We start from the raw sequence: 26,781 nt of genomic DNA, 5'->3' as shown, positions 1-26,781 counted from the left end.
AAAAAAAGAGTGAATGCTTTTTTTTTCGGTTGGGGATAATAACCGAACAGAGAGCCATTACTTATCTGTTGGTCTAGCTTACGGTTTAATATGGTATGGTCTAAGCAAACCAACCCGGTTTTCTAATTTTAATAGAGATTTGGAGACGAGCTTCTCCTTCGGTCGTCGTCACTCGTGACTCGTGGAGTGCGAATCGCTGTACCTCCTCCTCCGCCGCCGCCTCAAAGAACAACAATGCCTGTGAAATGGTAACCTACTCAATACTCACTCCTTCTTCAATCAATCTCATTAACTAACTCTCCTTTCTCTATAGGGTTTTGTATTGGCAACCAAACCAAGGATCGACAGTAAGCACCCAGATCCTCAACGAGGCGGCCCAGTGCGTGGAGAGCATCAACGGCGTCAAAGAAGGCCGGTGGAAAGCCGCCCTCAACTACTACAAACCCATGCTGCGCGACCAGTCCACCCACCCCGACCTCCCCCGCGATTTCCTTGGGATCTCCCTCGCCGACCAGCCCACCAAGTACTACTTCCTCATCAGGTCCCAGAGGCTCGTCGTGGAGGCCGACGCCTCCATCCAGCTCATCATGGAGAAGCTCCAGTCCTACAAATCCAAAGTCTCCATCTACTTCGACGGCTTTCAGTATCTGCTCGGTGATTTTCGCTTGAGGGTTGGGAGGGTCGTTCCTGTTCACTCCGAGACTATCAGAGGCATTGTTATGGAGGTTTGATGATTCTTGAATTCTTGATTTGTCATTTATTGTCTGATTCTTGATTTGTGAGTTTGTTTTTTAGGTGGAGTATCTTCCTATTTCATCGATGGAGAAGGCGAGAAAAGTGATGGAGGAGTTTGTAGAGATATGGCATGAAGCTCTGTCTAAAACGTCCTTGTCGGGGAAGTTTGTGAACATAGAGCTTAACTTTGGGGAGTTTGGACTTGCGGATACCTACACTCCACAGCACACTGGTGTTCAGTACGCTATCGTCATGGCTCACATGATCGCAACGGTTCAGCCTGCAGCGAGAGGCTAAAACTAAAACACAGCATCCTGTTGTGATGATGCTAGTGAGTTTCATTGTTCGGTTTTATGATATAACATTTGAGAATGTGTATTGTTTAGAAGAGTTTAGTACTCATTATCCATGTTCTGTGATCTTAATTTATTAAGCAAAAGGACAAGCTTAAGAAAACAAACTCAAGTCAAAAACAGTACAAGGTTGTGTTTGTCCAACTCCACAATGCAGAACAATCAGTGGGTTTAATAAAGAAGAATCATAACCAACCCAGAAATTGTTCAGTGCCCTGTTACCAAAGATGGCAGGTTAAGCATTTGGTGTCACATGGTCATCAGATAAAAGGCTTCTCCTCCCATATCCATATACATATTGTACTTAATCCAAAACAAGATGTGCAACGCCATAGAAATGAATTGTGATCACAGGGAATATCTCTATGATCTTCGATTTGTAGCAAAGCATGTTGTTGGAGTAGACTACACCATTCAGCGATCAAACCGTTTTCCACTGCCTCTGTGACTTTGTTGTAGTAGCTCCTGAGCAAGTAGGTGAAAGTGGTACCAGAGTCTTCATAAACATAGTCGTTGAAACAGTCACAGCATTACGTCCAAACTCCAAAGTTTATCTTACTTAGGACCAACAATACCCTAACCGGATGTGATAAACCCTGAGCTGTTTTAGGAAAATCCAATAGTGGTTCCAGGCATCTGGCCTGAAGTGGATTTGGGAAGTCCATGGTCAGTAGACCCACCAACAAGTGGGATCCTCTCAACCATTTTATAGAATTTGGGAGGAAATTTAAAATATGCCCTCTATCATTTTTTTTAAAGGCCCTCTAACATACAAACATGCAATTTATAATCAAACTATTAATTATTAAACAATAATGTCTAGAACAAGCAAAAACAAAATAAACATCTTGTAAGTTCCCTTTTATAAAGGGAAAATAGTCATTTAAATCAAGAATTTTTAAATTTGGTTGAGAAAATCATGAGCTTTTTCGTTGACCATTTAAAGTTTCAATTTATTTTGAGATCTCGATTAATTTTGACTGAACCAATTTTAATATGTCGTTAGTTCGATTAGATGGGATTAATCTCCGTTATAATCTATGTTAAACACCAAACGACATTATTTCGAAAACATAAGAAAACCCTTCAAATCCCTATATCCCCAAATTGAAATCCCTAATTCTCTGAAAATCAGAATCAAATCAATATCAGACACTTTCTTTTCAAATCGGTGCAAGAATGATAATAAACAAAGGGATCATTTAGAACCACACTTACACTTGGCTGGGAACCCACGTTTTTTTCCTCCATTTTGTATCTTTGAAGATTAACTTATCATGTAATCAAGACAAAGTTGTGAAGAGAAAATATGTTTTTAATTTTCTGAGAAATAAGAATTTCGATTTCGGGCTATAGGGATTTGGAGGTTTTCTTATGTTTTCGAAACGCGTCGTTTGGTGTTTAACAGAGATTATAACAGAGATTAACTATGTCTAATCGATATGTTAATCAAACTAATAGTGTATTAAAATTGGCTTAGTCAAAATTAGTTAAGACTTTAAGTGGTTGAAGTTTTAAATAGTCCCCGAGAATTTTCATGATTTTTTTTTAATGACCATTTTCCCGAATTATAAATTAAATGTAAACATCAAGATTATACATTTAAAGATATCTTATCCTTTAAAGATTAATTATGTTAATAAACGTCTGTAGGGTCGTTTAAAATCTATCCTATACTAAAAGTTGGAAATAATTTCGTCGTAAAAGCGAAGGAGGATATTTCGTCGTAAAGACCACGTAAAGATTCCTCGTAAGGACGTCGCTAATTTTCCTCGTAAAGACCACGTAAAGATTCCTCGTAAGGACGTCGCTAATATTCCTCGTAATTACCACGAAAATCTTTCCTCGTAAGACACACGTAAATAAATACTCGTAAAATTGACGTAAATACCTTGAAAACTTTCCACGTAAAGAAAACGTAAAAACCTTGATAGATTTCCAAACGTTTCCTCGTAAAAACCACGTTAAGCTTCCACGTAAAGAAGCCGCAAAATTAGCTACGAATTTACTTCGTTTCATTGTTTTATAGAAATATAAAAAATTATAATTATAAATATAATTTAAATTATTAATGAAATTAAAATTCTAAAAAAATCAAAACCAAAATATTTTATTTATAAATAAGTTTTGAATTCATAATACAATAACCGAAATTAAAAAGAACTTGGGTGGTCGTTAATTAATCGCCTCGTAGAATTCATCACTCCTCGCCTGAACATCCGCCTCGGCATGTGAGTCGTCGGTCGGTGACTGGCCTGGGATAGGATTTTGTTGTCGCATGGTCCTCAACAAAGTCGCCCATTCCGGATTTGTGGCCGCTACAACGTCCAAGAAGCCCTCGAGTCCACCCATACGAGATCGCAGCTGAGTAGAATCTCTACGCAGCTCAGTAGACTCTCTACGCAGCTCTTCGGACTCCCTACGCAGCTGAGCGACTTCATCATCCCGTCGCTGAACATAAGACGATGTCGCTATCGGAACATCGTTGACGGAACCAATCCCCAACGTCCGTCCCTTTTTTTTAGGGACAACCTTAAAAACAAAAAATAAATTTTGTTAGTAAAAATTTAAAGTTAAATTAAATGAATATTTAAAAAAATTAAAATTTTAGAAAATTTACCTCCTCGTAAAGCTTATCCACTTCAGGTGTGGATAAGGTGACGGGTAATCCATCGGTGGACTGTTGGGTCAGCTGGGTCTGGCGTTCTTCAACCCGAGCAGCCAAATCGTTGTAGATTTGTTCGGACTTGCCATCTATAAATCGGCCCGCCTTGTTCTTGTGGGTCCTCTCGTAAAGTTGCATAAGAGACGGGAATTCTCCCGTCTCTTTGGCCTAAAAAAACATTTAAGAAAGTTGTTAATTAGAATATATATATAAAATATACTAAAAATTTAATATAATTAAATTTTTAATTACCATTTCCAAACGGACACCAGCGTGAGGTTTTTGGCCCGTAGTGTGAAGCATCGGCCCGTTCCCGTGCTCATCGACTGTGTTACGGGAGTTAGAGCAAGACTGGGCGATTCTAATGGAATCAGGAAGACGCCAATATCGGATGAGGCCATCCCAGACATCCGTGGTGAGCTCAGCGGGTTTGCCACGCTCATACCCCTTCACGATCCAGTCACCCTTCCAGTTGGAGACCGTGTCCAACAAGCGAACTTTCGCCTTCGCTTCAAACTTCTTCCTCACCCTCTCAGTGATCCCGAAGGCCCAATTATATTTTTGCTGTTGGAAAAAATAATTTATAATTAGTTTTTCAGAAAAAAATATATATATAAATAATTAAAAAATTTAAAGATATATATTTAATTAATAGAACTTACAGCGTAAATTTTGAACCACGTCTTTCTGACGTAGTGGGGCGTCATTTTCCAGTTCGGATGTGCCATGGAGAAGTAACCTTTTATCGTGTCGGTTACGTCCGATGCAAGACATCCGTCAATCCCCCACCTGAAAAATACAAATTTAAAATATAAATTATTTTTTAAAGTTATAAAATAATTTAAAAAGAATAAAAAATAATGAAACATACCATAAAGTTCCGTCCGGTCGGTCGGGGTCGATGACTGGTAAACCTTCTCTGCCTGGCAGACGGAGAATGTCCTCTACGGTGTACTGCGAGTAAGGAGCACTCGGAGGCACCATCAAATCGGGATGAATCTCGGCCGCGGGCATCGGAGGTGCCGGCATCGTAGGAGGCACAGGAGGAGGAGGCATCTGGGGAGCACTAGAAGAAGGAGATCCAATGACTCTCTGAGTGTACTGAGTCTCGGGGACAGTCTCCTGACCCGAAGAACCGGGAGCTGAAGAAGACGACGGGTCTAAACGACTACCCGGCTCTCCGAACATCTCTCTGTAATGGGCAGTAAGTCTACCTTTTCGAACCTGAAAAAAAATTTAATTTTTTAAATTTTCGTAAACATATACTTCCCAAAACTATCCACCTAATCAACACTAAATAACATAAGATCCGTAAACCTATCTAAATTCCCTATACTAACCACCTAATCTATCCTAAACTAATCAAACTAGAGAGGAATTAGGGAGACTTACCATTGCTACGAATTAGGGAGGAAGTGGAGAGGAAGTGGAGAGGAAAGACGGAGCGAGCTCGCTCGGGATATATATAAGATTACTTGTCCTCGTAATTTCCTCGTAAACTTACGAGGAATTACAGAGGCCCGCGTTTTCAGTTACGACGAAATAGCGACGAAATACAAAGGCCCGCGTTTTTGTTAACGACGTTTTTACGACGAAAAGGGTTACGTGGAATTAACGAGTTAACCAGTTACGAGGAATTAGCGAGCCTTTATTTTCTATAAATACCCACAACTTTCCTTCTCAAACCACACACACAAACTCACAAAACACACCCTATCTCAAATCACACTCCTCACCAAAATACTTTTCAAATTAGAAATATTTGAAAAAAAAAGAAGAAAAGAAGATATTAGAATTTATGTGGGTGAGACTTAAGTCTCGCCACATATAATTCCAGTATCTTTCTTTTTTTCTTTTTTTCTAGTTTTTATACTCCCGCTTTTCACCAATTTAGAAAATTTGGAAAAAAAAAGAAGAGAAGAAGATATTTGGAACTCATGTGGTCGAGACTTACGTAAGTCTCGCCAAATGTGATTCAAGCATCTTTCTTCTCTTCTTTTTTTTAGTATTTTTATATTTTCGTCGTAATATCGTCGTTATTTTACGACTCTTTTACGACGATTTTGGCTTACGTGGAATTAGCGTGCCCCGCTTTTTTAATTTCGTCGTAAAGTCCTCGTGGCCTTACGAGGTGTTTACGACGATTCTGTCCTACGTGGAATAAACGAGTGCCACCTTCGTCATTTACTTTACGTGGCATTTACGTCAATTTAATTTACGAGGTCTTTACGACGATTCTGTCCTACGTGGAATAAACGAGGATTACGTCGTACATTCGACGTCAGGTTACGAGGAATTAACGAGCAGTACGTTTAAATCCCTAAAATCCGAAACCCCAAACCCCAAAACCCCATATTCCTTATCTTCTACTTCATATATTCCAAACCCCATCTTTATTTTCATTCCAAACCACAATTCCCACATTTACTTATTTATAAAACAAACTCCCACAATTTCTTATTCATAAAACAAACTCCCACATTACCTTATTCATAAAACAAACTCTCACATTACCTTATTCATAAAACAAACTACACAAAATCAAATACATCAATCGGATACATCGACATTCTCGTCATCACTAGAAATATCATCATTTTCATTAAACTCGTCTTCTACAGCTTCGTCTGTGGCATCATCGGTAAGATCTTCGTATTCGTGATTATGCGGATCAATGAGAAGGATGTCATCAACTTCTTGTTCAGGTTCCTCGACTTCATTTATCTGTTCTTCTTGCAATGGTGGTTCTTCTCCACTGATGATTCGTCCTCGAGGTGTAACTTTGATCACTGCTAACCAATTTATACCCGAATCTCTCATCCGAGGGTATGGAAGGAAGCTAACTTGGTCTGCTTGTGAAGCTAAGATGAAAGGCTCGAATTTGTTGTACCGACGTCCACCGTTGACATCAACTACACCAAATTTGTTAGACCGAACACCTCTGTTGACGACGGGGTCGAACCATTCACATTTGAAGATGACGCATTTCAGCTTCAGTATCCCTGGAAATTCGACTTCAATAATCTCCGTCAAGATCCCGTAGAAATCTGTTTCCCCTTTCACACATATTCCATAGTTACTGGTCGCCCGCTGTCTACCATACTCATATGTGTGAAAAGTGTAGCCTCGTGTGAAATACATCTGTGATGTGGTGACCTTTACAAGTGGAGATTGAATTACTTCGTGTAACCACTTAGGATAATCTGCATCGTCGTCATAATCAACCTGCAAAAATAAAGAGAACATTAAAATACAAATCATGTATGAAAAAATAGTTTGAGTTATAATACCTGATTCCGCAACCACTTAATGAAGTGCTGATCTTTCCTTTTGTCTACGTCACTTGTGGATATACCAGGAAATGTTTCTTCGACTTGAGAAACAAATAGGCTGTAAAATTAATCACATTTCATAGGAATGAATCTCTTGCAATTATATAATTAATTATATGTGTTTTGAAGTGTCCATATATGTTACCTTTCAAAATAACGCATCAATGGATCCTCGCAATTGAGTAGAATATAGGTGTGTGCACTATGAGCGTCTTGTTCACTCGACCACCAAACCTCTTTAGACTTCCCACCGAGTCGTCCAATCTGGCTAAAGATGTCTGGAACACCAGCAACTGCATATGTTGGCGCAACTCCACCATCATCATATCTTCTTGGAGCTCTTCTACGGGTACGTACTTTTGACGCAAAGTAGTACGATGTGAAGTGAGAAACTTCTTCCGTCAAACTTCCAGCAATTATAGAACCTTCAACTTTGGCGAGGTTCTTTGCTTTTCCCTTCAAATATTTCATGGCTCGCTCATACTGATACATCCATCCGTAATGTACAGGTCCACGAAGCAATGCTTCATATGGGAGGTGGACAGCTAGATGCTCCATGACGTCAAAAAATCCAGGAGGAAATATCTTCTCCAAGTTGCACAATAAGATGGGAATGTTCTCCTGAAGCTGTTCTACAACTTCTTCTTTAAGAGTGCGTGTGCTCAGATCCCTGAAAAATGCTCCAATGCCTTTTATATTCCAAAAACAATTAAACACATTGTTAGTCGTATATTATTTTGCAAACTAGACCGTTATAAAATTATTGTGATATAAAACACTACGAACCTGCAAGTGCTTCATGTACGTTTGTTGGAAGTAGCTCCGCAAATGCAAAGGGCAGTAGTCGTTGCATAAAGACATGACAATCATGACTCTTCATCCCAGAGAACTTTTGACCCTTTTCAACACATCTAGAGAGATTTGAAACATACCCATCGGGGAACTTCACTTCTGATGCCACCCAGTTGAACAACACCGACTTTTTTTCTGAAGACAGTCTGAATATCGGAACAGGAACTTGTCCATTGCTTTTAATATGTAACTCGCTTCTTGAGCAAATATCCGGCAAGTCCAACCTCGATTTTATGTTGTCTTTTGTCTTCCCTGGGACATTCAATATTGTATTCATGATGTTCTCAAAGAAATTCTTCTCTATATGCATCACATCGAGGTTGTGTCGCAGAAGAAGATCCTTCCAATATGGCAACTCCCAAAATATACTCTTCTTGTGCCAGTTGTGATGAACACCGTAAGAATCAGGCATATTACGAGGGACATGCCAATTACCACCCCAACGAACTGTTTCGTTAGCTCCGTAGTAGTCGATTTGTGCTTCAATTTGTTCTCCAGTTAGATATGGTGGAGAAGTGTCTCTCACAACCCTTTTGTGCCTAAACAAATTCTTGTTTCTTCGGTAAGGATGGCCAATGGGAAGAAATCGACGATGACAATCAAACCAACTTGTCTTCCTACCATTCTTCAGTTGAAACGCATCTGTCGTTCCATTACAATATGGACAAGCTAATCTTCCATGTGTAGTCCATCCAGACAACATCCCATATGCAGGAAAGTCACTTATGGTCCACAAAAGCATAGCTCGCATCGTAAAATTCGTCTTCGTTGAACAGTCATACGTCCTCACCCCTGTTGACCACAAATCCTTCAACTCTTTTATCAGTGGTTGTAGGAAAACATCCAGGGACCTTTTTGGATGGTTCGGACCAGGTATCAATATCGTCAAGAATAGCAACTCCCGTTGCATGCACATCTCCGGTGGCAGGTTGTATGGCGTAAGAAAGACTGGCCACAATGAATATTGTCTCCCTGACATTCCGAACGGACTAAATCCATCTGTGCATAATCCGAGATACACATTCCGGCTATTGCTAGCAAAATCCGGATGTACTTTGTTGAAATGTTTCCAGGCTCTTGCATCTGATGGATGAGTCATCTCACCATCCGTCTGAGTATGCTCGGCATGCCATCTCATCTTTGCAGCAGTCTGCTCTGATTGATACAATCTTTTCAATCTGTCTGTAATTGGTAGGTACCACATCCTTTGGTACGGTACCCTATTACGTCCCCGTCCTTGCGGCTTGAATCGTGGCTTCTTGCAGAATCGACATACTTCTAGCTTCTCATCATCTCCCCAATAGATCATGCAGTTGTCGATGCAGACATCTATCATCTCCGAAGGCAACCCAAGACTATAAACTAATTTCTGAATCTCATAATAAGAATCAGCAGACACATTGTCTTCCGGCAAATACTCTTTAAACAAGTCCGCCCATTCGTTCATGCAACTTTCAGGTAGATTGTGATCAGTTTTAATATTCATCATTCTAGCAGCCAACGACAATTTAGAGAGACCTTCTCTACAACCACTGTAAAGTGGTTGATTCGCCGCGTTTAACATTCCGTAAAACTTTTTTGCATCTATATTAGGTTCTTCATCTTCATCATGAGCTACGAATGCATCAGCTACCATATCATGAACCCTATCATAATCTACCATCTCCTCCTGATGGTAACTATGTTCATTATGCAAATGATGATTAACCGGTTCTTCCTGAAAATTGCTATTACTACTACTAGCTTCATTCTGATCATAATTATAACCTTCCCCATGTTGAAACCAGATATAGTAATTTGGCGTGAAACCTCTATTTATTAAATGCTTCCAAACATTTTCACGGTTTGCCAATTTCGAATTGTTGCATTTCCGACAAGGACAGAACATCTTACCACTTTCTTGGGCGAGCGGTGTTGAATCTGCTTGGTGCATAAATGTCTCCAGCCCCGCAAGGTATTCTTTCGTCACTCTCCCGTTAGCATCTCTATGCATATACATCCAATTCCGCAACTCGTAAATAGTCCCAGAGCCAGCCATTTTTTTTTCTTTCACGTTTTTTGTTGTTGGTGTGTTTAAAATGATGTTCCAACATCCATATTTATAGAAAATTTCGAATCTGGTAGTTGTAATTTTACTATGAAATTACGACGAAAATTAATTGTATGGCCAAAAAAAAACGTGAGCCACCTACCAAGTTGGTGGATTCAAAATTTCCTCGTTAAGTACACGTAAAATATTTCGTCGTAAACCACTCGCGAAATTTACGTGGCTTTTACGAGGAAAAACTATTTCCTCGTAAAAGCCACGTCAGTTTACATCGTCTTTACGACGAATTTTTTTTGTCGTTACCTTACGACGAAATAACGATGCTTTTCTTTCTCAACGTAATTTCCTCGCAAAATTAACGTTTTTTTACGAGGAATAGTTTTCCTCGTTAAACTTCCTCGGTAAAGATACGTTTTCTTGTAGTGAAATGTAAACATCAAGATTATACATTTAAAGATATCTTATCCTTTAAAGATTAATTATGTTAATAAACGTCTGTAGGGTCGTTTAAAATCTATCCTATACTAAAAGTTGGATATAATGAACAGAGAAGGGGTCCACGTAAGCAAAAAATTCGTAGCCAATAATAGTGCCATGTCAGCAACAATGCCACGTTAAAAATCATTGTTCGAACCAGGCTTTTCGTGGCCTTTGAAATTCATTGCTAACCTGTCTTTCCTCTAAGCCTAACATTGGCCCATACTCTCTCTAAAACCTAATACCTGTAAAACGACAATCCTCCATGGTCGTCCTCTCATCCTATCACCACTTCCATCTGTACAGCTTCCCCTTCACCTCTTCAACGTATTCATTCAACATATTAAGCCTCATAAAGCTCAATAATTAACTACAGATATCCTAGCGCCATGAATCGATTTCTATCCCACCACCTCAAAACTATATATATCCCTCATCTATTCTTCCCATCCCTCTTCACCAGTCACGGAAATCAATCGATCAGAGCTACTAATGGCAACCAGAGGACGAAATCAACCTGTGATTCAACCATGACCTTTTCTTCAGTGACGTTGTTGCTGGCTTGGCTGGAGCTTCTTCTTATTAATAAAGAACTTTTAGTTTCTCCACCAGGGTTCTTGGAACACAACAGGTTTGTGTTGATGGTAACATTACTTAAAATTTGAATGCACACTCTAATTTTGTTTTTTTTTTGTTAGGTTGATGCACATATTTACCGGTGGAGATGGGACACTAAGATTGTGATTTCAGATGTTGATGGAACTATTACAAAGTAACAGCTTCTGGATCCTTACTAATTTTTCTTCATATTAGAATTATAATATCTAGACATATGCTAATGTGATGATCCTTTTGCTGCAGATCTGATGTGTTAGGTCAGTTCATGCCTTTGGTTGGAAGGGACTGGACACAGTCTGGTGTGGCCAAGATTTTTTCAGCTATAAAGGTAATTTTCAAGGTTTAAGTTAGTTTAGCTTCTCAGACTTTAATTTGGTAAAACATGAGATCCAACTACTGCTTATGTAAGATACAGTTTGTAATTATGGATCTCACATTATGCCTTGCTTTGTATTTCTTTCAGGAGAATGGATATCAGCTGCTGTTTCTGAGCGCTTCTGCCATTGTCCAGGCATATCTAACAAGAAGTTTCTTAAATAATCTAAAGCAGGTAAGACTTGACAGCTTTTTTACCATTGAATTGGTACTCGAATCCATACTTATTAATACAATAACATTAGTCTAATTAACTCAAATGGTAATCATGTGAGGCTATGTATAGCCTTTTTTTTTATGAGATCTCTTTGCTTCTTATGGATTTTTTTCCTCCGGCTTGCAGGACCGAAAAGCTCTACCAAACGGTCCTGTAGTCATTTCACCAGACGGGTTGTTTCTCTTTTTTTTTTTTAACTCATGTACTTTATAACTACCTTGCAGTGATAGGAAGAGCACCTCACAAATTCAAGATCGCATGTTTGGAGGTAAAAGTTTATCTTTGACATAAGAGAGAACGGTTAATCCAGCGGCATGTGTTTAGATAAGAATAAGTTTACAAATGTAATGATGTGCAGGATATCAAGAAGCTTTTCCCAGAGCACTATAACCCGTTCTTCGCTGGATTTGGAAACAGAGACACTGATGAGCTGAGTTACAGCAAACTCGGAATCCCCAAGGGAAATATATTCATAATCAACCCAAAGGTAATCAATTTTTCTTGATAATCTGACATGTATTATTGATTGTTTGTTGGAACCTACTGAGAGAGACTGTGTTTTATAAAATTGACCAGGGAGAGGAAGCAACAGGAGATCGAGTAGATGTCAAGTAGTCTTACACATCACTTCATTACTCATTTTAATTGATAGTTGTGAACTCCATCTGACTCAAAAAAATTGTTTAGGTTGGCTCAAAACCAAGATGTTTCTGCTATGGTCAATGCATCTGAGCTGACAGGTCAAGATGCTAACCATTCGTGAGATCTTGCCTTATTGAGAAGGAAATGAAATTAAAAAAAAACTAATAAGTACGTGTTTACTTTTTATTAATATATATGCAAATCACAACACATCAATCTCTCAAAACTAGAGGAAATATATAATTAATAAAATAAAATAATTTGTTTATATAGTATAGAAATAATCAGAGTGAAGATAATCAGAATGAAAAAAAAAACATAAATCAAAACTAAATTGTTGCTACGAAGACCAATTCCACCCCACTTATTTATATCCAACAAAAATAACATATTACTATTCCAACCAACTAAACCATTATATTACTTTCTTCCACGTGTATTTAAAAATTAGATACAGATCCGTGCAGTGCAGTGCACAAAGTTAATTTGATGTTTTAATTTCATAAAAACATAAAAAAATGAATTTTTCACATTAGTTCTTGGATTTTTCAGTATATATCGGCATAATACTTATTTTAGTAATAACAATCCATTTCCTTACACAAATTGTGATTAGTATTTATATTTCAATATTTATGGTGTTTTAAAATAGTATATTATTTTTTATATATATTTAACTTTTAAATATTTTTCAAAATATTATTAGTTAATTGAAACATATAGAATTGTAAACTCTCTCTACTTTTTATATTTCTTAAGACAAATTAAAAACAACATTTCAAACTATTAATGTTACACGACACAAATCAATATGTATTATTGATAGTCAGGTAGATATCAAATATATTGCAAGACAAACATCAAATTTGTTTACTTTAGCATCAATGGTGTGATTATAAAACTATTTTTTATTATCTTAATATATATATTTTTTAATTTTAACGCATATCACAATCTTAAATATATAATTCATATAATTTTTAAAAATTATCTTTTCTTTTGAATTCTTAGAAATGAAAATTGGTATTAAATAAATTATTTTACGAATATTTTTTAAGGATATTTAAAAAGGAAACTTTCTTTAAATAATACTATTATATAATTTTAAAATTTACTTTTTACTATTAAATAATTTTTTCAATTAATTATTTCAAAATTAATTGAAATAATTAATTTTAAATATCTTAGTATGTATATTTTAATCATGAGGTAACTTAACACATGTCACAATATTAAAAAGAAAATTGTTATCATTTAATATTTTGCAATTATATTTTGTTTAGTGTTTTGAAAATGTAAAATTACAATTAAATAATTTTTTTATAATAACTTCTTAAAAAAATGTTTTTGTTATTATCATATATTTTAAACTATGAGATATTTTTTACACATATCACAATCTTAAATATATAATTGTCATGTGTCACCATCATGTTAATTAGCGATTTTTAAAAAATCATACTTTATATAATAAGATATGACTATTATATAATACATCTTATATAAGCGTAAGAGTTTTCAAAATTTGCCTTATTTTACTAAGATTGTAACCTAAAGACAAAGGAATTGAGTTTATAAAAAAACAGTTATCCAATGTTTCACCAACTAATTGATAAATAACTGTTTTTAACAATGATTTTATTATTAGGTTGTAGATAACAAAATTTATGAGGTTGACAACACAATTACTCTTAAATAATTTTTGGTAAATGAATTAAGTATTGTATGTACCACCAACATCTTCAATGATTTGTTAAGTATTATAATTTTCTACAAAAACTTTTTCTTACAAACTTTTCTAAACAATTTAAATATATATAAAATAAATTAATAAGACACAATCCGCGCGTAGCGCGGAAAAATAATCTAGTTAGAGTAATTGCTGCATTGGGCGACACTGAACCTACCGATAATTAAATAATTAATTAAATGATAATGCCTTTTTACATTGATATATGAGATAGAAGACGTCATACGTGTCGTCAAAAAGCATAGCTATCATTTAATTAACGTGAATATTCCGTAACATTTATTTTGCGACATATTCTTGCCATACATACAAAGATTGTCGGTATTTATCCAAATTATTGTAGTAAGAGCATCTCCAAAAAGGAACTCTATTTTGAAGTTTTCAAAACTCTATATTTGAAGTTTCAATGTATTCTTCTCCAAAAGTAAAAATTCAAACCTAAATTTAAAATTATTTGTATTTTACACAATAGTCCTTATATTTGTCATAATTGATGTAAATTCATAAAACTTCTATAAATAACTAGTACATATATATAAATATTACAGAAATATTAATTAAAAAAATCTTACACTAAAATATAAAATTATAGATAAAAATACATAATTAAATATTAAACTGCAAGCAAATATTACATTATTCCATAAAATTATTTTCGTAATGCTCTTATATATGATCAACTAGTGCATTTCTTATACCCGCTGATAGTTTGATATCATCAAACGAAAAAATTCTTGATCTTTTTAACGAAAGTACAACAAGCAGAGAAAAAGGTCATGAGATGATTTTATTACGACTCCAAAATGAAGCAAAAAAATTAGCTTTTAAAGAAGTAAAAAAGGAAAATAAAATATTTCTAAAAAACTTAGCTTCTATCGATGATGTTAATATTCGTGAATACATTCGATCTGAACAAGAAAGAATCGTACGAAAAAGGCGTCAAGAGCAACAACAACAATCAGTTTTGGTTACACAAAATTTGTTTGGGCAATATTTTGGAGATTTGGGAGGTTTTGGAGCAAATCTACCAGACTATTAGTGTTGTTATAATATTTAAATTTGAGTAATAATTATGTCTTCACGTGTCTTTTTAATAAGTTTTTACTATGGTTTTTTGTAATATTCTTGTTGTTTAATTCTAGTTTTAAAATATTATAAATCTTGTTTTAAAAGTTTATTTAATTTCATGTGTAAAACTTAAATTTATAAAACAAATTTAAAATATTTATGAGATATAAAAATTTTAAGGACTAAAACAATAAACAAAAAAATATTTAAGAATTATAAATATGATCTATAATTGTAAGGACCAAAATGCAAATAAAAAGATGAAACTTCAAATTTGAAGTTTTGAAAAGTGAAACTCTATATTTGAAGTTTCACTCTTCAAAACTTCAAATTTGAAATTTTGAAGTTTCTTTTTGGAGATCAAAAAACTCTATATTTGGAGTTATAGATTTTCTTTTGGAGATGTTCTAAGCGTAATACACATTCTCTGAAGTGGTAATTTTAATATGAATAATATTGAATATAAGGTCTTTTACAACAACATCAACAATAAATTGAATAGAAGGTCGTGAAAATAACGGAATGCGATGGGATACCAAAATATAATTAAGAAACACATCATTTATTTAGTATCGCATACAAACAATATTGTAAAAATAAAATTAATATAGTGTATTGTATCGGATTCAGTAAGATCTTGGTCTGTATAATTTCACCACGCGCTTATTTGTAGGTTGAACCGGCCTTGCGTTTGTATTTGAATCCTACAAATTATTTTTCAAACATAATATAATTCACTTCGCTCTCATATATAGTAAGGATTTAAATTAAGTAAGTATGTATTATTAAGTTTGTAGATTGTACTCAAATAAAACTTACATCATGAACAGCCACTCGGAGTAGTCTCACTTGGTTTCTCGCCACGGTCCTTACCTAAAAATCATGGAAACAAATATAAACCAAAAAATGTAATGTCATAAACTATGAGAGAAACACACACACAAAGTAAAATACACAAAATTTAGAAAGTAAGAGTGAATATATCTATAATATACCTTTTTGACGACGGTCCAAGTGATATTTTGGGTACACGGAGGAGTGGTAAGTGATCCAACATATCTATAATATTTTCTGCTCCCTATCTTAATCTCCTTTGGATCAATCATTCCTATATTAAACTCTGCCTCATTTTGATCTGTCATCGCCGACAATTTATTTTCCAACTAACCAAAAAGCAAAGAAGAAAATTGGTTGAAAATAATTATTATAAGAAACTTTTAAAAGCTTAATATCATAGTTAGATATGGAATGATTTATACCAAGGTGAGAAACGAGTCTGATCTTCCAATTTTGTAAAGCACTGTGACTACAGCCATACTTCCGTTAATGCTTTCATGAACCATATGTAGTTCCAGAGCAAACCTGCCATTTTTAGAATAAAAAGTGTTACAAAATTCTGTCGAACGTCAAGTTTAGCTTAGTTAGAGTAATATCAGAAGTTAGAAACATATTTCTTATTTGATACAAACCGTCATATATACATGTGTTTCAGAATATTGCATATACCTTCTTCCATTGATCGTATGTTCAGAGGGAGAATGCCAATGAAGCTGTAGGAGTTGATATTCAATACCATTGATCTTAATACTTCCTGGCCTTTCTTCAAATCTCAGCTGCGACCAAACAAATTATAGTGAATATATAAAATGAAATCCAAAAATGAAGAACCAAGAGCGTGTGGCTCAGTGTTTTTGGAGTAGGTAGATGACTCTGTCATGTGGATCGAGGCTAGGGATCAAGGCCCACCATTTACAAAAAAAAATTGATGTTGTTCTCTTTTAACCACTATAGATGTTTTAAATGCAACAGAATACATATGGCCTCTGGGATTAGTCAGATTCGGTTCTAAGAAAATGAAGGATATATAAATATGTAATATTTACCATCATGTCATGGCCTCTATTTTTGAGAGAGGCATTGCAAGGTTTGTAGTTTCTAGTAAGCCTTCCAAGATGAGAAACAATTCTAACTCTTTCGTTCATAAGATCAATGGGAGATTGCATCTCTCCTTTTCCGCACATTTTCCATTCCGGTTTCAGTTTCCCCCATTTCTCCGGCCCGTTCTCTACGTTCTGCTCGTAGCTAAATTCACTTTCATCCTCTACACACATCCATCCATCAATCATAGTTAATAGTTTATCAAACATAAAAAGAATAAACTTGGAAGGAAAACCATGAAACCATGAACCAAGATCAAATGTATAGCTTACCAACTTCTCTTTGAGCATTTGAACATGAAATAAAAGTGACAATGATGGTGAGAAGTATGAATAAAAAGCACTGGATTGATGATTTATCCATCTTTGTTTCTCAGAGAGACAAGAGCGAGAGAGATGTAAAAAAGAGAAAGATATGAGTTGGATTGATTGTTTCGTTGGATCCACGTTTATAAACTAAAGTATCAACTTGGATGCATAATATATAGAGAGGGTGAGATAATATGTGCATTAGAATTTTGAATAGGTATGCGAAACGTCACGTTAGTCGTCACGTTTTTTCTTCTGGTTCTTTTAGTGCCAACGAGACGATATGTTTGACTATAGTTGAAAACAATAAAACATGCTTTCGTTTCCCTTTCACATTCTTTTTTATCGCTAGCTCTCACCTTTCCAATAGATTTTTCTTGTGTTCGCTAGACATATTTCCATTTATAACTTATTCAATTTGTCAAGACTATTTTGTACGAACCGACCAAGTTTATGTAGCGAAGCATTTTTCGAAGAACACTTTTTAGATTCAGATTTCATATTAACGCTTTTATGTTATCGTTTACAATTCACGGACATGCATATTATACCATATTTAAATCGTGATCACAACTATATTTTAGTTACTCATTTTTCTTATACAGAATGAAAACATAAACCAGAACACAAATCACCACAATGTCAATTCAATTATCTTACATTTCTACATGCCACACTTTAGTTTGTTTATATAATCCAATTGGTAATACGTTACTATATTTATTTACAAATCAATATTTGTTTGTGGCAAGTTGACATTGGAATGCATGTTTCACATTGTTTTGGTGGTTACTACATTATGCCCAAAAATCAAAAGCTGGATAGTCTAGCACGGAGTGCTAGAAAACAATCGTTTTTCGTCGTTCACATGGATGCAGAGCTACCAGTTTAGTTCACAGAGGCAGTATGAGTCTGTTTGTTTGATGACAAAAAAAACATTATGCCCAAAAACATCATAGAAATTTCTCATAGATATGAATAAATAAAGTAACAAAAAATGAAATCTGAAATTTATTCATATTGCAGAAAGCTTTATTTTAATAAAATAAAAATTATTCATGCATTAATTTCTTACTACTCTTGTTTAGTAAACCTCTCACATCCATTAAAACGAAAATTTATGCATGCAAGCAAACAAATCGATTTCTAAATATTCAACTAACTCAAATAGTTTCAATATGGTATAATCACGCATAGTCAACTGGTATATATAAAAATAATATGAACTGTTGTTTTAATTGTTAAAAGAAAAGACGATTCACTACTATTAAGGAAAATAAACGTTGGTGGCTCTAAATATATATGCTAGGTGATTTTAAGCCATCGTTTAGCCCGCTTGTCTTCAGACCATCTGGATTACATTAGTTAATTTTCTTCACTGATTGAGTGAACGAGATGAGTTGATGATTCTGAATATAGCTTATTTCACTTTCTTTCTTTTCGTTCATAGATTTTAATCGGTTTTACATATTTGGCATTTGAATATAATACTCTCATGACAGAAATTGTAGTTATATAATCGATTTCTTTAAAGAAGGGTACACTACGCCACGAAAAGGCCAGTTAAAACAAAAAAATCAAACGTGTCCTCAATATTACTTCAATGTGAAATCAATATCAGCAAATTAAGTTTCACGTAGCTATACAGTGATGTGAAGAGAACGAAAATTCTCTGGCGGATTGGATGGAAAACATGAAGCAACATCCATATGTCAGATTGATTTCTTTTGTACGACCCAATTGAATCAAGAGAAAAACTGTTGATCTTTGAAGACTATTAGTCCAAATATTCCAATAGTTTAATTAGGGGATAGTTTGTTTGTTGGTCGAATATCATTCTAATTTTATATATTTTACATAGGAAAGAGAAGTTTGGCTTCGCCAAAAGAAAAAGGTCAAAAGAGCAAATTCAAAATTGTCATGTATGATAAGCTACTGCATGACGAAGATCTTTGAATTATCTTATCATGATAGCTGGTGCCTAGAAAGCCGTTCAATACAAATACATAAGCTGGTCTAATACGAACGAACACATGAGGTAGGCTGACTTCGTAGGACCTTAAAATAATTTAATAAATACGTTTATGACTTTACATGGTCTATGTACTTGTGAAGTAATTTAGCTTTAGTCGTTGAGTATTCTAGAAATGTCCTACAATTGCTTCATGACGACTAAAAGCAAATGAAATATCAGTTGATATAGTCTAAAAACAGAGAGCATAGGGAATTTGTGCTTCTTCTTTGCAAATACAAACAAATTGAGTTGAAGGATTAGTTTTTGCTCTTGTTGATGAATTTTGAGGATAAAAGTATCCTTCTAGCAAATGGAGTTGGGAAATTAAAAAGAAACAAGAGCAAACTAATTAGTTATTGTTTAATTGTTAGAAATAGGTTCATGGATAAGTGGTTTTGATGTTCGGGCATTGAATGGAAATCTAAAGAAACTCATCCAAATGCTGAAAATGAAGATACAATTAAATGGGGGAGCTAAGTTTATAGATTAATGGATTTAGGTTTGAGTGTTACTTTGAATATACAACAAAAATTTATGTGACTGGAAATAAAGCTAGTGCAAAAGTTTAAATTATTTTTTCTTTATTAATTATTAGGATTTGTGCCGGATAACTTATATTTATCTAATTTAAATTTTATTATTTTCTTATATTTTTAAAATGTTTTGATTTTTATTTTCTGTCATATATATTTTGTGATATTATACTAATTAATTAGTATCATCTATTTTCGTTACAGTTTGTTTGTTTAGTTGAAATACGTTTTTATTTTTGTATGTGTCTGACCATTATCCATATACGATAGTATAAATATGACAAATCCATAATCATATATAGCGTGATCTTATTTTTGATGTGGGTTATTTTAAGAATAATTTGCCAAAAATACTAAGAACTTGAATTTGAATGTAAATTTATATCCTAATTTGCAAAAATAACTTTTAAGGTAGTGAATTTATAACTACCCTCTTTATTTCATGACTGCATGTTATTTCATTTAGGTTTCTAATGACAAACAATGAATTGATCTACCTACCCATGTATATGAGAATAAACCAGATAAAGTGATATTAACTGAATAATTCTTTATTTATCTCATACATGATAACTGAATAATGGAATTTTGATTTTAGTAAATTGGCTAATTTTATAAGCCGAGAATTTTGTTAAAAGTGTATAGAGTTTTGTTATGTTTGTATAGAGTTCATTAAATTAGAGAAATTATTTTTAAAAACTAATAAAAATTGTTATAATAATTTTAAAATTTCAAAGAATATATAGTATTCTGAATTGAACAAAATAGTATTCTGAAAATTAGTGATTTAAATTATTCCAAATTTTTATGTACTAGGTTTTCATAGAACTATAAAATATATTTGAAGGTAAATTTTAAACTATTGCTGGATTTTTTAAGAGAATACATAAAAGGTTTTATTAAAAATGTTATATTCATAAATCAATAACAATAAATTTAAAATTTCTAAAACATTAGCAAAAATCCTCGTTCCACTAATTGTGATTTATAATTTGATGAACATAAGCTATAAAAATAGCATGGCCTGTTAAGTTGATTTTGGAATCTATTAACCGGTTTGCTTTTTAAGTTTTTTTTTGTCTTAGACTGAATTTAGTGATCTTTAGATACTACATAGTTGGTTTTCATCTTTCAAAAATACGACTGTAGTAATGAGAATAGCTCAAAAATGATTTTTTCTTATAAACTTTAAAGTTTATCAAGTTTCAAAAAAAAAATTATAAACTATGATGTGTATTTAGTTTACAAAAAATAAATCAAGTTTCAAAAAAAAAACTTTTTATTTAGTTTACAAAAAATAACTTTAAAGTGTATCAAGTTTTTTTTTTTAGGTGTATCAAGTTTTGTGCACAAAAAAAAGTGTATCAAGTTTCTTAAATTATGTCCTATGTAACCAACCCCTTTGCTTGGATCCGTAATCAGCTCTAGTAATTACTACGAGTACTGAAGATATTCTCTGAATTTACTTCACAGTCGTTTTGTCATGATATAAGAGTAAGAACAAAACTAATCTCTCAAATTCATCTTATTCCTCGTGTTGCTTTGCGAAAATCGCAGAACAACAACGATTCATTCAGAAATTTTTTATTCACGATTTGAAGAAGAAGATTTTCATTCAGTCATAGTTTTGATGTCTTTACAAAATCGCAAATTAGTAAACTTATTCTCTATTTCTTTGTTTCTCAATTTGAAGCGGAGAAAATTCATTCAACAATTCAAACATTCATTCATCAACTTTCGTATAGTTATTAGCTCACGAAAGATTTAGATTTTTTGATGGCAGTCTATCGGCAGCCGATTCATCCTACCGTAAAGATTGAACATCAAACAATCACTCATTGTAGGATGGATAAAACAAACAATTAAACCAAAAATCAAATCATCTATCTCAACTCGCGAAATCGCAAAAAAGCTATGGGACATTCATCCAGCTTCCACAACATTAACACCCATTGTTGTTTCACAAGCTTTTAGATTATTTTTACTACTATATTTTGAAGATTGTCCAATCTCATACGTGTTACCACGTATTTACTTGATAGAGGGTATTACAAATTTAGAAGATCGACATAATCCAACGGTCAATATTAAGATATATATCAGTATATTAAAATTGGAAAAATTATCATTATCTATTATATATTATTCCATATTAGTTTAGAAAATTAGATTGATTTATTCTCTATATAAACTATGCATCTTGTAACATTATTTTCACGAGAGTGGAGTATAATTCTTCTATAAACATTTTTGTGTTTTTTATTCTCATCAATTTGTCAAATGATGTGTAGCTGACCAGAAAAGTTGGATACCAGAAAAGTTGGATACTGGACTTTCTCCCTCGATTCAAACCATGGTGTGTGACTTCTGCTCCTTGGGCGTGTGACGATTCAAATCTGGATTTTATTCCTCCATTCTTTTGAAATTGGTTATCCGGTTCCCCAACTGCATCAGAGTAATGATCTTCATCCATCATTCTCCATGGAATCTCATCATCTATTTCTCCAATCTCTGGATTTCTTCATTATCGCTTCTCCTTTGCACGTCAATGAGTCATCTCAACTACTGCTGGTTCGGTTACTTTCTTTGGACTTATCTTTTATGGGCTTAAAATTAATTAGTGGGCTGTATTGTACTCATATCTGCTCTGAAACAAAACAAACTGCCTCGGAGCTGTAATGTTTTTGGTCTTTAAGGGTAGAAAGCTGCAGGTGACATTTTCATGATATATCATTATATTGTAAATATATAGAGCTTAGTGTTTTTGATGCCATAGGCTAAACAAAAGTGATAATTATACTTTATAAAAAAGGTTTTACAAGGAATAATATGAAAATATATTTTTTGTGAAATGAAATTCTGATAGAAAATTTACTAGTAATGATTTTTATTATTTTATATTTAACTTTTAAATTAAACTACAACAAATATTTGATGTAAATAATTTTAGTTTATATCATAAATCTGTTATACAGTTTATAATAAATAATAATAGATGAAGAAAAGTAATTCTCAAGATATTAATAAGGGCTTAGAATCAAAAATATATTTTCACAAATGTTTACCTTATAAAAGGGAACAATAACAGAAAACAAATAAAGAAACAAAAAATGAGAGAATTCTAATATTCTGTAAATACAGGTATTTGAAATAGTTTATTTAAAAGTTTAAACTGTAAATATAGAAATCAAGTTCCAACAGTTATCAATAATTTAGGACTAAATAGAAAAACTTATTAGTGTCTTTACAAATAAACCATTAAATAAAATCATATTTTTGTAAACATGGCCTTTAAATCTTATGTTTAAGAAGATGCCCTAAATCAATGTTTCAATTTCTCTAACTTAGATATCCAATTAGAGAAAGTTTTTCAGATAATCAAAGCAGCTACTTAGTTTTTTCTCTGCAGCTGTTGTTGAAATTCATGATCTGGCCGGACTCACCACGAAAACTAACATCAAATTAACTACTTTAACTAGGTCTAGGTAATATATATTACCATATATTCCCCGTTAGAAAAAAATTATTGTATGCACTAGCTGGTTTATTGTAATTTTTTTTTTTATTAACCGCGGGTTTCCGGCGACCGTGGTCAACCGACTATTCCCGCGAAACCCACGGCACTCCACGTATTCTTGCAATTTAACGCTAGCCCGGATGGCCAGCGGGACTCGAACTGCGGATACCGTATCGGGGGATTTCCCTTCAAGTACCACTAATCCAAGGCTGCTGATTAAATTTATTGTAATATTTTGACTTTCACCATTTTGATTCTGGCACCCACACTCTCCTCTAGGCCTCACATTCCACCAATAGTCGGTGCAATATTCGAAAGACTTTCAACAAGGGCTGCATATTACTATGAAGTGCACTGGGGCGGTAACAACTAGCAGTTAGTAGAATCTTCCTAGGGACTTGTAATATGGTACCTAATGGTATCTATACATTTTCTTTTTAAGTTTTCATTTACTTTATCAAACAAAGACGAGCTTTATCTTAGCCAGTCCAAAAGTAACATTGTTCCGACGGATAAATTATTCTCGATTGAGTCCTCCAACTCATTTTCCAAACAAAATGAATAAGGAAATATAAAACATATTCTCTTCGATAATGTAGAAATCAGTGCAACAAATAATGAAATATTAATCTTTTTTTTTTGTTCAAATCGAAAAATAGTCCAAATTTTTTGTTAAAAGAAAACAAATAATGAATACTAATCCCTTTTAAAAACAAAAAGGAAAAAGATTTATGTTGCCATAGTAAATCGTAATTAATTGTGAACCTCAGGGTACAAATGGCAACATAAAAAGGTTGGAGAGAACGGGTGGTGTACGACATGACTTGCCAAGTAAGGGATTTTTAATTTAATTAGGCGTAACGAGTTGGCTTAGAACTGAAAGCAACCTGGTCCATCCCCATAATTAATTACCATATCTTAAAATATTTTTAACTAATTAATATGAAATAATTGACTTCGTGAAAAGGAAAGTTTATGTGGACACATATTGTTTTTTCATCAGCTAAATTCGAAAGTATTAGGTTTTCAAAGCAGATCAACTGAACCAGCGAAAATATAAATGTGAATAGAACATGGTTGATTCTAAACATAGTCTAATGAAATTATGAATTTTGTCTTCAAGTTTTAACGTCAATATATAAAGATTTTTACCTCCCAACTATATATAAATATTATCAGAATTTATATAAATATTTGAAAGTCCCAAAATTTACCTATTAGAAAAAGGTATTCAAATTTTCTCAAAAGAAAAAGGTTTTCAATTTCTTTTAAGAAAGTCAAATAATGGGCTAGCAGATCATTGAACCCATTTACAGAGGTTCCAAATGAAGCCTAATATAAAGACAAAACTAAGAGTTATTATGGCATATATGTACATTAGAGTAACCTTTTAGTTAATGTTTCTATATTGTTATTGGTTGTTTGATCGTCGACTATACATGACAGGAAGATGCATTTTGGTAGGAGTTTTGCACGAACCCACCACTGGTTAAGCACATACGCCAGGAATCCAAATAATTTTTTTTAAACGATTTAGTTTAAACTCGAACACAGTTAAATCAGAGGGGTGGACTATATATTTCTTAGATTATGCTCCAACTACCACTAAACCACCTTGCTTGGATTCTCTAAATGAAATTTGTTCAATACAGTCAAGATACATCCGGGACATTTCTGTCAAATAAAAGCGCACAGATTATTTTAAACATCTTGCATATTTCCAATTATTGTATATACAAATATTAATATCACTGCATTTGATTAAAACTTGTAAGCAAACCAATTATGCCTAATGAGTATATGTTTTACCAAACAAGGATGATTAAAATATTGACTCGTGTACTCTAAGAACTATTAATGTACTAGACTCGTGGATGGGATAAACAAAAATATTTGATTTTAATAGATAGTTAGATGTAAATGACAGTCACTTGTTTAAAGAATCTCCAAAAGAAACTTTATAATTTTAAATATAGAGTTTTTTGTTTTCTAAAAAGAAACTTCAGAATTTCAAATTTAGAGTTTTGAAAAATGAAAACCTCATTTTTTTTTGCATTTTGATCATTATAATTAATTATACATTATATTTATGATTCTTAAGTATTTTCTCATTTATCATTTTAATTCTTAATTTTTTATATATCATAAATATTTCCAATTTGTTTCTATAAATTCAAATTTTACACATAAAAATAATAAAAATGTTAAATAAGATTTAAAATATTTTAAGTCTATAATTAGACAACAAAATATTACAAAAAATATAATAAAAACTTTAAAATGAGATACATGAAGACATAATTATTAGAAAAAAAATAAATATTACAACAATAATAATCTGGTAAATTTGTTCTGGAACCTCCAAAATTTCTAAATTATTGTCCAAACAAATTTTGTGTAATCGAAATAGAGCATTACGAAAATAATTTTATGGAATAATATGGTATTTTTCTTGTAGTTTCATATTTAATTATGTATTTTTATTTATAATTTTATATATTTAATTTAAGATTTTATTATTTAATATTACTGTAATATTTTTATATATGTTCTAGTTATTTATAAAAAAATTATGGATTTATATTAGTTATAACAAATATAAGGATCATTGTGTAAAATATAAATAATTTTGAAGTTACATTTGAAGTTTTGCTTTTGAAAAATAACACCTTGAAATTTCAAATTTAGAGTTTTGCACAACTCTAAAATAGATAATTTTTTTAAGATGCTCTTAAGTCATGTGCTCTCTTCCTACCTAGTGTTTACTTTATTTTGCATGTATACATATGAATATTAACGATTTAGAGAATATGAGGGAAGAGAAACTACATCCAAATTAATAGTATTACCTATTTGTTTGGAACTCTATAAGCTTCTAACTGATCTATAATAAAAATTCCTAGAAAGATAAAAGTTCAACTGAGAAATTAACATCGTGAAAGAACAAGAATAAATTACACATTTCATTTCAATTATTAAAAGTTGGATCATGAATGCAACTGCAAGAATAATCTATAGGGGAAGCATTGGAAGCAAGGAGTGAAGCGGTGAGTGAATCTTGTGACTGTTCTGCTGTCACTGTTTATCTTTTCCCTTTTTTAATCGTTTCTTTTTTCCTTTTTCCCTTTTTATTTATGTTATAATAATTACAAGTCTGTGTTCAAAAAAAAAATTACAATTATGTTATAATCGATTAAAATAATTCATAAATAACAAATAGTATAAATGTGGTGACCAGCAAAAACAACCCAAAATCAAAGAAGAACCTAATCCACGTCTATAAGTTGTGGTGGTCATTCTCCTGCCGAACCCTAAGCCGGTCACCACGTCCATCTCGTGT

General features: G+C 33.1%; 2 protein-coding genes and 1 long non-coding RNA gene across 3 annotated transcripts; 2 read left to right on the top strand and 1 right to left on the bottom strand.

The window, feature by feature from the left end:
* Positions 1-88: 88 nt before the first annotated feature.
* LOC106352570 (mediator of RNA polymerase II transcription subunit 20a) lies at positions 89-1,195 on the top strand. Its single transcript, XM_013792191.3, has 3 exons — positions 89-248; positions 314-725; positions 796-1,195. The coding sequence occupies exons 1-3, from the start codon at positions 235-237 to the stop codon at positions 1,030-1,032; spliced, it is 663 nt and encodes a 220-aa protein (XP_013647645.2). The 5' UTR covers positions 89-234; the 3' UTR covers positions 1,033-1,195.
* A 9,281-nt stretch (positions 1,196-10,476) lies between these two features.
* On the top strand, positions 10,477-13,304 carry LOC106379294. Its single transcript, XR_007314980.1, has 3 exons — positions 10,477-11,939; positions 12,030-12,158; positions 12,248-13,304. It is a non-coding gene; the product is annotated as an uncharacterized LOC106379294 (long non-coding RNA).
* Positions 13,305-15,559: 2,255 nt separating this feature from the next.
* On the bottom strand, positions 15,560-24,420 carry LOC106355418 (alpha carbonic anhydrase 2-like). The gene is made up of 7 exons (XM_013795373.3): positions 17,342-24,420; positions 17,015-17,232; positions 16,638-16,744; positions 16,391-16,493; positions 16,127-16,294; positions 15,951-16,004; positions 15,560-15,835 (listed from the first exon to the last, which is right to left on the bottom strand). Exons 1-7 carry the CDS (start codon positions 17,430-17,432, stop codon positions 15,758-15,760), a joined length of 819 nt encoding a protein of 272 aa, XP_013650827.1. The 5' UTR covers positions 17,433-24,420; the 3' UTR covers positions 15,560-15,757.
* Positions 24,421-26,781: the final 2,361 nt, after the last annotated feature.

Source organism: Brassica napus, chromosome A7 (genome assembly GCF_020379485.1).
Source record: "Brassica napus cultivar Da-Ae chromosome A7, Da-Ae, whole genome shotgun sequence".
In the NCBI taxonomy this organism is placed as follows: Eukaryota; Viridiplantae; Streptophyta; class Magnoliopsida; order Brassicales; family Brassicaceae; genus Brassica; species Brassica napus.
Note: the sequence above shows the minus strand (reverse complement) of the source record. Positions and strands in the feature narration are given on the sequence as shown.